The sequence below is a fragment of the Hyperolius riggenbachi genome, chromosome 2 (assembly GCF_040937935.1).
Source record: "Hyperolius riggenbachi isolate aHypRig1 chromosome 2, aHypRig1.pri, whole genome shotgun sequence".
Taxonomy (NCBI): Eukaryota; Metazoa; Chordata; class Amphibia; order Anura; family Hyperoliidae; genus Hyperolius; species Hyperolius riggenbachi.
In genome coordinates, this window is record NC_090647.1 from 333,945,117 (window position 1) to 333,961,773 (window position 16,657).

The 16,657-nt window shown below is 44.3% G+C and overlaps 1 protein-coding gene across 5 annotated transcripts in view; it reads right to left on the reverse strand.

The window, feature by feature from the left end:
- ACACA (acetyl-CoA carboxylase alpha) overlaps positions 1 to 13,378 on the reverse strand; it is a 421,319-nt gene extending 407,941 nt beyond the window's left edge. The window contains exon 1 of one of the 5 annotated variants that reach the window (XR_011026314.1): positions 9,421 to 9,487. Coding sequence is in view for 1 of the 5 variants with exons in the window: in XM_068269365.1 (XP_068125466.1) it covers positions 9,421 to 9,433 (13 nt within the window). In the remaining 4 variants the exon portion in view is untranslated. Of the gene's footprint in view, positions 1 to 830; positions 945 to 9,420; positions 9,488 to 13,117; positions 13,181 to 13,229 lie in introns of those variants that run through there. The other 4 variants (XM_068269366.1, XM_068269368.1, XM_068269365.1 and 1 more) reach the window with 4 other exon arrangements.
- Between the last annotated feature and the right edge of the window lie 3,279 nt (positions 13,379 to 16,657).

Sequence of the window (16,657 nt, forward strand, 5' to 3'; positions counted from 1 at the left end):
CAACAATGACCCCAGACCCTTCTGCTGACCTCCCAGACCCCAGGTATTTACAGGATGGTATCTCCTTAAGAAACCGGATCCGGACCGCAACCGTGTTCACACCGCACGGAAACCGGATGCAAACGGACCGGATCCGGATAGGAACCGTACGGATCAGGTCCGGTCCGGCTCCGGTGCGGTCCGGACATCCGGTGCGGTTTTGACAAAACCGCAAGTGTGAACGGGGCCTTTGAGGGGAAACACTAGACCACCAGAAAATACTGCCAGGAGGGTAGGAGACAACTAGTGGATCAGGTAATTCAGGAAACTGCTCCAGCAAGCGCCTAATAGTCACCAATATAAGGTAGTGATAATTGGTGCCAAGGCATTGATCAAAAATCAATCTGATATTTTTAGGAATCTATTCCCAGTAGGAATCTGCAAGGAATTGAATGAGAAAATCGTAAGTGTATGAGCACTTTGACGCTATGCTGAAACTTGATACTAACTGTGTAGAAACAGACCTGATCTGCTTTCATTTTGCTTTCTTCTCCATGGGCCCTTTTCCATTACAAGCGCGATCGCAACTGCGCTGCATTTGTGATCGCACATGCTGCTTTATCCACTTGCCTCATTTGCACTGTTGGGATTGGAGCACGATTGCAATGAGAATCACGCAAGTCGACAACTGCATTCTGGGAAAAAATGGGAGCACTAGTGGGAAATGAGCACTGCGATTTATATGTAAATTGTGGTGCTCTCGCAATCAGTCAAAATCACAGCCAGTGGAAAAGGGCCCAGCCCATTACAATAAATCACCCTTTTTTCCATACATTTACCCTTTTACTTACTAAAACTGCTTTACAACAACCATTCAATTTTGTTTGTATATATAAACAAACAAATTTTAGCCTCCTTCAGCTAGTTCTGAACTTCTCTCCACACATAGATTGGGCGATTTCAGATGACATCAGTCAGTTAAAGAAAAAAAAGTGGTTACAGCCTAGTATAACAGTTACAACTGCTGGAAGGAAGAAAAAAAAAAAAACCGTTACTCTGCCAGGAGTAAAAATGGTTCGTCTCATCACTCTCTAGGAGTCCGTTTTTTTTTTGTTTTTTTTTCTGTTTACAGTTCCTCTTTAAGTACTTTATCCATCCAACACCCTAGAGACAAGCAAAATAAAAGAAAAAAAAATCCTGATGAGGTGGCACTTCAGTCTTACACCAGTTTTAAGAATTTAAAATTTGGATTATTACAGATGCCTGCTGTGACAGGTGCACTGCACACCTGAACTGAAAGGGATATGGAGGCTGCCATATTTATTACCTTTTAAACAATGCAGATTGCTTGGCTGCCCTGCTGATCCTATGCCTCTAATATAGACCCTAAACAAGCATGCAGATCAGATGTTTCTGACTGAAGTCTGCCTGGATTAGCCACATGCTTGTTTCAGGTGTGTTTAGACACTATTGCAACCAAAGAGATTAGCAGTGCTGCCAGGCAACTGGTATTTTCTTTTTAAAGGAAATACATATGGCAGTAATCATTTCCCTCTCAGTTCAGGTGTTCTTTACAGTGTAGCCCCACTTTTTGTTAAGAATAATAAATGCTCACCAGATTGGTTATACACATTACCTGGGGCTTCCTCCAGCCCCCTTGCAGCTGTCCTGTGTCCTCACCGCAGATCTGCTCCCCGCCGGTGGCCTGGGTTCCCCTCCGGTAAAAGAAGCCTACTTGCGCTCCAACATGCGTCTCGCATAGTCGCCCTGACATCATCCGGACTGTACTGCGCAGATGCAGTAGTTCTGCGCCTGTGCAGTACAGTCCGGATGACGTCAGTGTGACTCAGTGAGCTGCATGCTGAAGTGCAAGTAGATGCCGGCCTGGCGAGGTCGGTATCTGCACCAGAGGGGACCGAGAGCCACCGGAGCTACGCCGTGGGCACAGGATGGCTGCAAGGGGCTCGAGGAAGCCCGAGGTAAGTGGATTTTTTTTTATTTTTAGGCTCCTCTGACCTTTCCTTTAAGGCTCATACACACATGCAACTATTCTGCCCAACTATCATCTTAAAGCGGACCAAACCAAACATTTTTTTAAATTCAAAATATTTAGTTGCACCACTGACACATACCGAGATAAATAAACACTCCTTCAAGCCTATGAGCATTTCAGTGCATGCTTTTCACCCTTCTCTTTTCATAACTAGGGTTATACAGGTGGCAGCCATTAGCAATTCCTCCTTTGCCTGACACCTCCTACTCCACCAGTCTGCCAGATTCTGTCCCGGCAATATGAAAGGAAGGGAGGGGTTCCTCCAATAAAATATTTTAGATTTGTCAGCATGCAGCTGAAAAAAGGCTGCTATTTATTACTATAATTAAGAAAATAGATTTTATTTCTGAAATCTTGTATTTTTAATTTGGGTCCACTTTAACTTGGTCTGTTGGATGATAGGTGGGCGTGCGTACTCTGGCAAAAGACAAGATGTCCAACTGATAACAAGCGGATTGCTCAATCCAACTGTAGGGTCAACTTGCCCAACTATCATGCAAGTTGGCCACGTGTGTACAAGTAGTTTGAACAACTTGTTTTTTTAATGTGGACTTGCTGGTGCGCACGCAGTATTTATATATTTAAATGAGTTGGTTTAGTTGATCAGCACATGTGTACATACTTGACATGTAAACAACAAGTTGTGCAGCTGATCATGTTGTGCAGTTGGTTGTGTATGACACATGTCTTCTTGTTTCCCAGATCTGTTCCACAATGCACTCAAACAAGTTCCTGAAAGGAAACTGCAAGTGGGAATGATACATGCAAGCAAAAAAGTAGGCTATCCCTGGCATATTCAGAGACATGAGCATTTCTTCCCAGGCTGATTTCAGTCATTGTAGTTACCATAACCAAAAGACAATGATTCAGTAAATTGTACCTCCTGCAGAGAATTCTGGGGACGCCTTTAAACCAAACAAAGGCATGGTTTTGAGAAAGATCAGTTTTAAGTTATTACTAGTACTAGATCATAACAGCAGCTGTAGACTTCAATAGAAACATTTTAAGTGCATTCAAATTACAAAATAGTTTCTGGTACCAAGATATAAGTTTTTAACAAATGTGAAAATACCGTAATCCTCATCAAGAAAGCTGAAATGACCCGACAATCTGAGATCTAATACAAATATAAAGCACAGACTGCTGCCTCATCTACAAAGTGCTTTGTAACTGGTGGGAGAAAGGCCAAACACTGAGCATTTTGTCATACAGGACAAATGTTACTTCACTGTTTATCTAACTTGCCAATACACAGGGTCAAATTATTGCATGAAATAGTTGATTTTTGCACAATAATGAGCCAGTCTGCCAGTGCGGAGTGTGAAATCATTGCCAGAAACTGCCTGCAGACAAAACATACATAACTTTGTGTAACCTCACTGTGCTAATAAAACAGGCATCATCTAATGCTACACTTTACCACCTGTACACAGATCCTCTACACACAGCTGGCAGGGTGAAAAGAGGGACAACAGTAAAGACGCTGCCACAACAAGACTGCTATGCCATAAAATCTAATCAGAGGAGAAAATAGGGTTTTATCTTCCATGTATGAAATACTAAAGAGCTATGCTGGGTTGCAATGGGTAGCTTCTCAGAATTTCTTCTCATACTCCTTTCACCATTTTCCATAAATCATTACTCGAAAAAAAAAATAAAACAAAATTCAATTTTCTGTAGAAACAATCATTTTTTATTGAATTGCTGTAAACTCGGATCATTTTATTGTATTGTGTGTGGAAACCTTTAGGGCCCATTCACACTAGAGCATTTTTGCCACGATTTCGGCCAAACCCTCAAACGCTAGCGCTTTTTAAAAGCGCTAGTGTAATAAAACCCTATGGGCCCATTCTTACTTGGGCGATTTGTGCTAATTGCTGCAAATCGCCCTAAAAATGCAAAACGCAAATGCGTAGCCTGCACCATTTTCAGGCGATTTCCCGGCGATCGCGTTTCAGTGCTATAGAAGCGCTAAACGCAATCGTGGAAAAATTGCCGCAGCATTCAGTGATTTTTCTGCGGGAAAATCACTACTGCAAAACGCCGGGGAAAAATTTTTTTTTCAAATTTTTTTAAAAAAATCTCCCCCTCCATCATGATCCGGGTTTTACAGGTAAGCAACGCAATGCCCCAGTGTGAAGGTAGCCTTACACCTCTGCTGTACAAGAATTATTACACAATGGGGAACATTTTTACACATCATGCACCTGTTTACCAATGCTATGTGTTATATTGTGGCTGAAAACGCAAACATTAAAACAACCATGAATGCCCATGGTGAAATGGGCATTTCACATTGTAAAATGTGCATGTGAAAATGAATTTGCCTATGCATTGTAAGATGTCCACAAGCCCTAAGGGCTTTTCTGAGGAATTAAAAGACTACTTCTGATTTTTCAGTTGAATATATGAGAACATATTTAACGTTTAGCAGATAAGAAATCATATTTAAAAAAAAATGGCCTTCTTGTGCTTTAGAAAAAAAATGTAAGCACTTGGTTGGAAAAAATTTTTAAAATTATGTAAATAAGTGATTTTGCGCCCACTGAATCTAAAATCAATACGATTGGCTGCAACAAGTGATAAGTGGGGTTACTCACACCCCCACCGTTAAAGTAAAAAATATATCTCAGAAAACACTTATGCGCCTGTATGTACCATCACATATACATTCTTTTATTCAAAGTCATAAATACAAAGGCATGAATCCCCTATAAAACCAGATAGAATTACCTATGAATGCAAAAAACACTAAGGGCCCGTTTCCACTCTCGCGGAAACGGCCGCGAATCCGCAGAGTTTCCCCGCAGGCAAATCGCGCGGGGAAACTCTGCCATAGGGGACAACGGCGCCGCCGGCCGAATCGCTTGCAGTAGCGATTCGGCCGGAAACCCCCACAGAATTCGCGGCGGAGGCTGCGATTCCCATAGCCGTGCATGGCACGGCTGATGGGAATCGCCTGCGATCCCGCCCACCCGCTCAGTGCCGGCGTGCGTCTACGAGACGCACGCCGCACTAGTGGAAACGAGCCCTTAAACACTGAGAAAGTTGGTTAGTGTTTTTTGCATTCATAGGTAATTTTATCTGGTTTTATAGGGGATTCATGCCTTTGTATTTATGACTTTGAATAAAAGAATGTATATGTGATGGTACATACAGGCGCATAAGTGTTTTCTGGGAAAAATTTTTTAACCAGAATTACACAATACATGTACAGATATCACTGGGAACCTGAATCACACCAAGGAATATGGGAACCCGTGAGGCTGAAATATGGAGGCTGACATTTTTTTCCTTAAAGGACCCCCGAGGTGACATGTGACATGATGAGATAGACATATTTATGTACAGTGCCTAACACACAAATAACTATGCTGTGTTCCTTTTTTCTTTCTCTGCCTGAAATAGTTAAATATCAGGTATGTAAGTGGCTGACTCAAACAGGAAGTGACTTCAGTGTGATCCTCACTGATAAGAAATTCCAACTATAAAACACTTTCCTAGCAGAAAATGGCTTCTGAGAGCAGGTAAGAGATAAAAAGAGTCAATAGCTCATAGATTTTAGCTCTGGCATACTTAATGAATGTGTCATTGAGTAAAAACAATAAAACAGTTAAAAAAAACTTAAAAAAAAAAGGAGATTTAAACATAAAATAAAACTGTGGAATATGTTAAAAAGTCATTTTTAGGAGAAGGAAGATAAATACAATTTATTTCATTAGTTTATTTTCGCCTCGGGTGACCTTTAAAACACTGCACATGGCCTGGCTGTCCTGCTGATCCACTGCCTCTGTAGCCACATTCACAACGGTGCGGTTTAAGGCCGAGCGGTTTTGAAGTGTTCCGCAAACTGCTTCCGCCTGTGAAAACGCTTGGCTAATGTATTTCAATGGGATGGTGCACAACAGCGGTTTGAGGTTTTTAGCAAACCACAAACGTGGGTCCTGCAGCACTTTTGCGATTTGCAGATGCGTTTTCTGCCTCAATGTAAAGCATAGGAAAAGCTCAAACCGCTCTGAAAAACGCTAGATCAGAGCTGTTTTCCAGGCGTTTTTGTTAGTCGCTGTTCAGTAACAGCTTCACTGTAACAATATATGAAATCTTCTACACAAAAACGCTCCAGAAAACCCTCGGCATGTTTAGAAAACCTCTCTAAACATGCCTAGAATCGCTCTGAAAATCTGCTTCAAAAACCTCTAGCGTTTTGCGGATCTGCTAGCGGTTTTGGTGTGCACTGGGCCTAACAACCACTTTGTAACACGGCTTACCACACTGCAGTGCACCACCTATGCACCGTTCACAGTGTGACGGGTGTGTTGCGGTATAACAGGTTGCGGTATGGTAGCACACTGCATGCAGTGGTTTACCGTGAAATGTGCATGTTTACAGTAACCGTGAAGCATATTTTTCGTTGACTGTAAGCTTCACTGTACCCGATGCAGCACTAGGATAGCCTGCGGTGCCGCTGTCCCGATCTGTTGCACTCTTGCTGTCACAGGAACCAAAACGGCCACTGTGAACATGGCCTAAAAAAAACTTTCAGCCATAGACCCTGAACAAGCATGCAAAGCAGAGGCCTCTGACTGAAGCCTGACTGGATTAGCCACATGCTTGTTTCAGGTGTGTGATTCAGGCACTGCTGACTAGAAAGTGAGCAGGCCTGACAGGCAACTAGTATTGTTTAAAAGGAAATAATGATGGTAGCCTCCATATGTCTCTCACCTCGGGTTCTTTTTCATAAATACTAGCTTTTAGTAATGGGTGCAGGTGAGACACACTTTGTTCACTGGGGGCTGGTTTCTTTGACACAGCAGCAGAATAATAATACATGGAGGCTCCCATTGATGACTTTCTGTTACTTTCCAGACTTCTGTGATGATTATTTGTCTTTAACATGTTTTATAGCAGTGATATAACGGGTTTGAAAAATATCACTCTGGGTGATAGGTGGGCAAATGGGCCTTTTTTATTTATTTAAAAGAAAGACTTTATAGTCATTGGACTTCGAAAGCCTACATGAAGGACCACTATAACAAAAATCATAACATTTAAAAAATACTTGTAAAAGCATACAAGTAGTATGTTTTTTTTCAGAGTAAAATGAGCCATAAATTACTTTTCTCCTATGTTGCTGTCACTTACAGTAGGTTGTAGAAATCTGACAGAACTGGCAGGTTTTGGGCTAGTCCATCTCTTCATGGGGGATTCTCAGCAAGGCTTTTATTCTTTATAAAGACATTCCCTGAAAAGGATTTATACAAAGATGCTGGCCAGCCTCCCTGCACACTTTTTTGACAGTTGGACAGTTCAACTGCCATTCACTAAGTGCTTTTGAAAATAAACAAAACCCTGAGAATCCCTCATGAGGAGATAGACTAGTCCAAAACCTGTCGGTAATGTCAGATTTCTACTACTTCCTGTAAGTAACAGCAACATAGGAGAAAAGTAATTAGTGGCTTATTTTACTCAGGAAGAAAAGGACTTCTTATTAGTTTGTCTTTACAAGTATTTAAAATTTTACCATTTTCGCGATAGTGGTTCTTTAAACCAAACTTCATTGAATGAATGTATAAATGCTTACCAAACTAGGGAAAAGCAGGCATCCGCATGGTATTACACATTCCTTTCCATACCTACACAAATGGCCGGATTGTTCTGCTGATCCTGCCTGACAAACTGACCCAGAGGAAGAATTAAGATCAGAAAGGATGGAGTACAGTGAGTAAGTGAATATAGACAGACACTGCTGAATAGAGTCCCTCATCACAGACCTCCTGAGAAGGGGAGTATCACCTTTTCCGCAGGTTATTTTGGCGCACACTCTAACCTGAGCTATGTCTGACCTGGGTGCCGCCATAGACAGGAGAAGTAAGCGGGGAAACAGGGGCAGCTCACAGGCAGTGAATTTGCCTCCTTCCACTACCCGTGGAAAAAAGGCCTAAGGGCTCGTTCACATCTAGGGTGTTTTTTGGTCTTTTTTCAAGAGCAGCTGATTTTCAAAATCGCCCACAAAACGCTTGTGTAATGAATCTCTATGAGAAGGTTCATATCAGCACGTTTCGTCCGCTTTCCACTCTGCAAAGCAGTGCCTGTACCATTTTTGAGGGGATTTTTCTCTAATGGAAGGTACAGGAAGAGCACTAAATGCTCACAAAATCACTTTGTGCAGCGAATGCATTTGTGATTTTAACAATAAATACATTGTATTTATTTTTTCCGGGTCAAAGAGTTCACTTCCTGACTTGTGTCAAGAAAAAAAAAATTGCACACAAACGTTTGCGATTTTGATTTTAGATGTGAACAAGGCCTAAGTACGTCATGAGCACCCGTACTGAAACCAGATTTTCGCCTAGGGATAGTCATGGGAAGTTTATCTGAGGAAAATCCGAACATCTGAATGTAGCTAAAGAGTATTCGGTTCCCCTTTGGACCACGTGTGGACAGTGTAGTATCTGCTCCGATCAGCCACTGTGGTCTGATTGGAGCCTGGAGCGGATGTGTTACCATTATAGGCTATATGGGAACGCATCCACTTGCCCAGAATTATCAAAGACTGCACAGAAATGCGTCCCGCTTACCGCAACTGACAGGTGTAAACGGCTCCTACTTACAAAATAGAATCCGCTCATTGTCAGTTTTATGCGGAGAGAAAAATGGACAAAAAAAAAAAAAATGTCCATTCTAAGCTCAAGTGTCCGTTCTCTGCTCATCGCAAACCTAACAGTGAATGGCTCCTATCTTATAAATAGGAGCCATTCACATTTGTCAGTCTGCAACGGAACGATTGGAGCCGCTGGGGTAAGCAGACCACAATTCTATGCAATCCCCGACAGTTCCCGGGTAGATCGATGCATTCCCCATACAGCGTATAATGGTAACTCATCTGCCCCGGGTGCCAACCAGACCAAAGCAGATCATCAGAGTGGACATTACACTGTTCACTCCCGCTGGCCGCACGTGGTCCAATGGCAGATGGGAACCGAGCCTTTAGGCCTAGTTCAGACTATAAGGGCTGCCGTGTGCATTTTGGCAGCGCGTATAGTGTGCGACACGTAAGCACAGTAGAAGGGCATAGACAGCCCTTCTACCGTTCTCATTATATGCGCTGCGCAGCAGTGCGATGCGCTATCGCACTGCTGCATGCCTTTTCCACGAATCGCAGTACTGACCCATTCACTGTAGTGAATAAAATCAGCAGTGCAGAGCAGATGGCATGTGATCATACACATTGCGTTCCAATCGCACAGCCATCTGCACTAATTGATGTGAACGAGGCCTTAGCCTTGAAAACACGCTGCATCAACCTCAGCTGAGATGGCCGATTGGGGGCTTCTGGACCAAGAAAATAGCATGTGTAGTACTGATGGGCAACCAGTGGAGGGACTTACACAGAAGCTGCATCTGTGGAGTGAGAAATTAGATGAATGAGTCGAGCAAGAGCGTTCAGGATGGACTGAAGAAACGCCAGCAGATTCATTGGTAGGCCAGAGATAAAGATGTAACAGTAGTCTAGATTGGATATGATGCACTTGCACAATCACGTTAAGCTGCCATCTGTGTTAGGAAGAAGCAGATTTGTGAGAGGTTGTTCGCTGAAGATGACTTGATTTCTCTGACTATGTCTGCAGCAAAAGCTGGGGTGTATCTTTCAATGGGGAACATGTTTGCTGTGGAGGCAGAGTTAGGCTAGGGCCACACTAGCTCCGGGTGCGGGACGCATCCGCGGTCCGGGCTCCGATTTTCAAAACCCGGAACGCAAACGGATCCGTGCTGCCTTTTTTGCAGCACACGTTTTGGATCCGCTTGCGTGTTTTTTGTTTTTTTTTGCTAGATGGGGTAGCAGCCAGGACGGGGGGCTGCGAGCAAAGCGGCGGCCAGGGGGGTCACATCCCCCCCCCTTGCTCACCTGGGTGCCCCCCGTTTCCCCGCTCCCCCTCCAGCTCGCATATAATGTAATAATTTGTACCTAAGGAAGTTCGGCGAGCCGGGCACTTCCGCCCACACCGCTCGCCGTCACTTCCTGCAATGTCGCCCTCTGTATTTCAGTGGGCGGCATCGCAGGAAGTGACGGCGAGCGGTGTGGGCGGAAGTGCCCGGCTCGCCGAACTTCCTTAGGTACAAATTATTACATTATATGCGAGCTGGAGGGGGAGCGGGGACGGGGGGCACCCAGGTGAGCAAGGGGGGGATGTGACCCCCCCTGGCCGTCGCTTTGCCCGCAGCCCCCTGTCCTGGCTGCTACCCCCTTCAGCATGGCGGCCCCCTCCTTCACCATGGGACACTGGAAACTGATCCGTTTCCAGTGTCCCAAAATGTCAGTGAAGAGGGAGGCCCGTTTCCCCATTGATTTTCACTACCCGTACGTGTATACGGGTCCGTGAAAAATGCTGCAAGTCCGGACTCAGCGTTTCGGGTTTAAAAACGTATTCCGCGGATCGCACGCGGATACGTTTTTAACTTGAGTGTGTACTGTTCCTATTTTTAACATTGGTATCCGTGGCTACGTTTTTCGTCCGGGACAAAAAACGTAGCTACGGATACGTTTTTAAATCAAGTGTGAACTAGCCCTTAGGGCTAGTTCACACTTGATTTAAAAACGTATCCGTAGCTACGTTTTTTGTCCCGGACGAAAAACGTAGCCACGGATACCAATGTTAAAAATAGGAACAGCACACACTCAAGTTAAAAACGTATCCGCGTGCGATCCGCGGAATACGTTTTTAAACCCGGAACGCTGAGTCCGGACTTGCAGCATTTTTCACGGACCCGTATACACGTACGGGTAGTGAAAATCAATGGGGAAACGGGCCTCCCTCTTCACTGACATTTTGGGACACTGGAAACGGATCAGTTTCCAGTGTCCCATGGTGAAGGAGGGGGCCGCCATGCTGAAGGGGGTAGCAGCCAGGACAGGGGGCTGCGGGCAAAGCGGCGGCCAGGGGGGGGTCACATCCCCCCCCCCTTGCTCACCTGGGTGCCCCCCGTCCCTGCTCCCCCTCCAGCTCGCATATAATGTAATAATTTGTACCTAAGGAAGTTCGGCGAGCCGGGCACTTCCGCCCACACCGCTCGCCGTCACTTCCTGCGATGCCGCCCACTGAAATACAGAGAGCGACATTGCAGGAAGTGACGGCGAGCGGTGTGGGCGGAAGTGCCCGGCTCGCCGAACTTCATTAGGTACAAATTATTACATTATATGCGAGCTGGAGGGGGAGCGGGGACGGGGGGCACCCAGGTGAGCAAGGGGGGGGGGTGTGACCCCCCTGGCCGCCGCTTTGCCCGCAGCCCCCTGTCCTGGCTGCTACCCCCTCTAGCAAAAAAAAAAAAAAAAAAAAACACACGCAAGCGGATCCAAAACGTGTGCTGCAAAAAAGGCAGCACGGATCCGTTTGCGTTCCGGGTTTTGAAAATCGGAGCCCGGACCGCGGATGCGTCCCGCACCCGGAGCTAGTGTGGCCCTAGCCTTATGGAGTAACCTCACTGAGGCAACCCCAATCACACCATTCATTTCTTCTAACTCCCTGTTGTATCCCTTATATAGTGACCATATATTTTAGATTGCAACCCAATGCGGCAAAGAGATCAATCCCTCTCTGATCTAAATCTGATCAGAGAAGGTTTGTATACCCCCCCCCCCCCCCCCTCCCATACACTGAACACAGATTTTCAATAGATTTCACCATGCAGTGTATTGAAAATGTATCAAACTCCAGTACTGCACCGCTACAGGCTGTTGATCTGCCGTCACATTTGATTGAAATTTAGCAACCGATCGTAATTTAGATAAGATTTTTCCACAAATCTAAATTATGAAGGGTGTGGCATGTTGCATCATACATAACCAGCTGATTTAATTGAGTGGTCAACTTCGCCAATAAATAAAAAAAAAAAAAAAAAAACACATGCATGTATCGACCATACATGCATTGTTTTTTTGTTGTTTTTTTATTGGCAAAGTTGACCACTCAATTAAATCAGCTGGTTATGTATGATGCAACATGCCACATCCTTCATAATTTAGATTTGTGACAAAAAAAATCTTAGATTTGTGGAAAAATCTTATCTAAATTACGATCGGTTGCTAAATTTCAATCAAATGTGACGGCAGATCAACAGCCTGTAGCGGTGCAGTACTGGAGTTTGATACATTTTCAATACACTGCATGGTGAAATCTATTGAAAATCTGTGTTCAGTGTATGGGGGGGGGGGGGGGTATACAAACCTTCTCTGATCAGATTTAGATCAAGACAAGTAAAGCAGGGGAGGAAACATTTCCTGCGCTAGTCTAGGTGAAGGAACCCACATCTGGTTCCTCCTCGCAACCAATAATTTGGAAAAAAAACGGGGACATAATAGGAAACACTAGCCACGGCACCAAAAGTTGTGTAGTGGAGGCAGGAGCCAAAGTGAGCCCTGTGCCCAAAGTCCAATAGCTGTAGGCCACGGCCGAGGGGCCTGGTGTGCAACGTTAGCGCTTCCCCCTAGGTCCCCCAATTCTTTTTACAGATTAGTGGACTTAACCAATTTGCATTGAGCATGAAGCAGCCATTGGCCTATCAGGTTTACCACTGGGTCCCTTCAACTAGACTAGTGCCACATTCCCAGGAGGAAGAGACAACTTTTTCAAAACAAAACAAAAACCCAAAACATCATAGGCATGTTTGTGTTGTATATGCACCTGAGCATAATAAACAACAGTAGACCTATTCCTTTATGATGAGAAAGCTGGCCAGTATAATTGTCAGGAGGACACAGACGTACAGGCCACACGTATCTGCTTGTAGAGCAGGATGCAGGCTGCAGCATCCCTGGTCCACATGACAGGCTGCAGAGAGTTGCTGCTGGCCGGGAAGAGACTGGCTGGTGACACAGTGTGCTGCTGATGGTGATAGGGAAGCTGCAGAATGATATTTCCCCGTGTGTTAATCCCTCCCTAGTAACAACACATTACCAGTCCCCCAGCACTGTATCCACACGGTCGATCAGCTGAAGTTGGCATGCGATAATAATGAGATGTCCGGCGTGTAGGCGTACACAGCAGCGCGACACACACAGTGACATGCGAGAGTGACAGTCTTACACACCTTTAGGCCACACGGTGAGAGAACACACAGAGCTGTCAGCACAGAACACCCAGCACTTTCCCCATCTATTCATCCCCAATATTCCGGGGCTGACGAGAACCAGTCTGCTCACCTGCGATGTCACAGCTCAGTCCCGCAGCAACTACTGGTGGCCATAGAACATAATCCCCAACACAAGATGCTCCCAGGGACTCGGTACAGGTTCTTATTTAGACCGGCCTCCTTCAGCCTTAGCCACACCCCCCGCTTGTCAGGCTCAGCAGAAGAGTGGTGTGATCGGGGTTACCTCAGTGCGTTTACCCCATAACTCCGCCCCGGGAACCGGCGAGCTTCCAGGCGCTGATTGCTGAGCGCCGACCAATAGGAAGCAGAAATAGGCCGCGCCTCCACACATCGTCCGAGTGCTGTGGGAGAGCCTGTCGCCCAGTGACTGGAGGAGGGCGTGGCTGCTGCTAGTTCCATTCATTCTCCGCACTCCTCCCTGCTACGTCTGTGCTGCTTCCGAAATCCAGCAGCAATCCTCCTCCAATGTGAGCTGTGCCGCAACCTGTCTGCGGGGAAGGTTACCTCCGTTTATGGACGCTGATGACACAAGAATCTAGCGTGTACTGTGTACAGTTCACAAAAACCTATGCCCGCGCTTTAACTTCTTTCAGAATACAGCAAAACCTCCATTATCCAGAGCTCAGGTAACCAGAAGTCTCAAAGCAACCAGAAAGAAAAATTCTGGCCTTGCAGGATGCATAAATCTATTTTTACACGCTTTATAGAGTATTAACCACTTGAGGACCACAGTCTTTTCGCCCCTTAAAGAGAATCTGTATTGTTAAAATCGCACAAAAGTAAACATACCAGTGCGTTAGGGGACATCTCCTATTACCCTCTGTCACAATTTCGCCGCTCCTCGCCGCATTAAAAGTGGTTAAAAACAGATTTAAAAAGTTTGTTTGTAAACAAACAAAATGGCCACCAAAACAGGAAGTAGATTGATGTACAGTATGTCCACACATAGAAAATACATCCATACACAAGCAGGCTGTATACACCCTTCCTTTTAAATCTCAAGAGAGTGCAGACAGCTCTGCCTGTATGTAATTCCTCAGTATGTGAAAGCCCAGCCAGCTCAGAGGAGGATTTATCCAGCTTGTAAAAGAGAAGAGAGAAGCTGCCCTAATCTAAATAGAGAGGGTCCTGGAGGGGGAGATGCATCACAGAACCACAACACTGAAGAACTTGGCAGCCTTCCAGACACAGGCTGACAAGTCTGACAAGAGAGAGATAAGTTGATTTATTACAGAGATGGTGATAGTAGAACGTGCTGCAGTAAGCCAGAACACATTAGAATAGCTTTTGGAACTTGTAGGATGATAAAAAACAGGATGCAATTTTTGTTACGGAGTCTCTTTAAGGACCAGAGCCTTTTTCTCCATTCAGACCACTGCAGCTTTCACGGTTTATTGCTCGCTCATGCAACCTACCACCTAAAGGAATTTTACCTCCTTTTCTTGTCACCAATACAGCTTTCTTTTGCTGCTATTTGATTGCTGCTGCGAGTTTTAGTTTTTATTATATTCATCAAAAAAGACATGAATTTTGGCAAAAAAATGACTTTTTTAACTTGCTGTGCTGACATTTTTCAAATAAAGTAAAATTTCCTATACATTTGAGCGCGAAAGTTATTCTGCTACATGTCTTTGATAAAAAAAAAAACCATTGAGTGTATATTTATTGGATTGGGTAAAAGTTATAGCGTTTACAAACTATGGTGCCAAAAGTGAATTTTCCCATTTTCAAGCATCTCTGACTTTTCTGCGCACCTGTCAGGTTTCATGAGGGGCTAAAATTCCAGGATAGTACAAATACCCCCCAAATGACCCCATTTTGGAAAGAAGACACCCCAAAGTATTCAGTGAGAGGCATGGTGAGTTCATAGAAGATTTTATTTTTTGTCACAAGTTAGCGGAAAATGACACTTTGTGAAAAAAAAGTTTCCATTTCTTCTAACTTGCGACAAAAAAAAATTAAATCTGCCACGGACTCACTATGCTCCTCTCTGAATACCTTGAAGTGTCTACTTTCCAAAATGGGGTCATTTGTGGGGTGTGTTCACTGTCCTGGCATTTTGGGGGGTGCCTAATTGTAAGCACCCCTGTAAAGCCTAAAGATGCTCATTGGACTTTGGGCCCCTTAGCGCAGTTAGGCTGCAAAAAAGTGCCACACATGTGGTATTGCCGTACTCAGGAGAAGTAGTATAATGTGTTTTGGGTTGTATTTTTACACATACCCATGCTGGGTGGGAGAAATATCTCCGTAAATGACAATTGTTTTATTTTTTTTACACACAATTGTCTATTTACAGAGATATTTCTCCCACTCAGCATGGGTATGTGGAAAAATACACCCCAAAACACATTATACTACTTCTCCTGAGTACGGCGATACCACATGTGTGGCACTTTTTTGCACCCTAACTGCGCTAAGGGGCCCAAAGTTCAATGAGTACCTTTAGGATTTCACAGGTCATTTTGAGAAATTTCGTTTCAAGACTACTCCTCACGGTTTAGGGCCCCTAAAATGCCAGGACAGTATAGGAACCCCACAAATTACCCCATTTTAGAAAGAAGACACCCCAAGGTATTCCGTTAGGAGGATGGTGAGTTCATAGAAGATTTTTTTTTTGTCACAAGTTAGTGGAAATTGATTTTAATTGTTTTTTTTCACAAAGTGTCATTTTCCGCTAACTTGTGACAAAAAATAAAATCTTCTATGAACTCACCATACTCCTAACGGAATACCTTGGAGTGTCTTCTTTCTAAAATGGGGTCATTTGTGGGGTTCCTATACTGCCCTGGCATTTTAGGGGCCCTAAACCGTGAGGAGTAGTCTTGAAACCAAATGTTGCAAAATGACCTGTGAAATCCTAAAGGTACTCATTGGACTTTGGGCCCCTTAGCGCAGTTAGGGTGCAAAAAAGTGCCACACATGTGGTACCGCCGTACTCAGGAGAAGTAGTATAATGTGTTTTGGGGTGTATTTTTACACATACCCATGCTGGGTGGGAGAAATATCTCTGTAAATGACAATTGTTTGATTTTTTTTTACACACAATTGTCCATTTACAGAGAGATTTCTCCCACCCAGCATGGGTATGTGTAAAAATACACCCCAAAACACAATATACTACTTCTTCTGAGTACGGCGATACCACATGTGTGACACTTTTTTGCAACCTAGGTGCGCTAAGGGGCCTAACGTCCTATTCACAGGTCATTTTGAGGCATTTGGATTCTAGACTACTGCTCACGGTTTAGGGCCCCTAAAATGCCAGGGCAGTATAGGAACCCCACAAGTGACCCCATTTTAGAAAGAAGACACCCCAAGGTATTCTGTTAGGAGTATGGTGAGTTCATAGAAGATTTTATTTTTTGTCACAAGTTAGTGAAAAATGACACTTTGTGAAAAAAAACAATAAAAATCCAATTTCCGCTAACTTTTGACAAAAAATAAAATCTTCTATGAACTCATCATACACCTAACAGA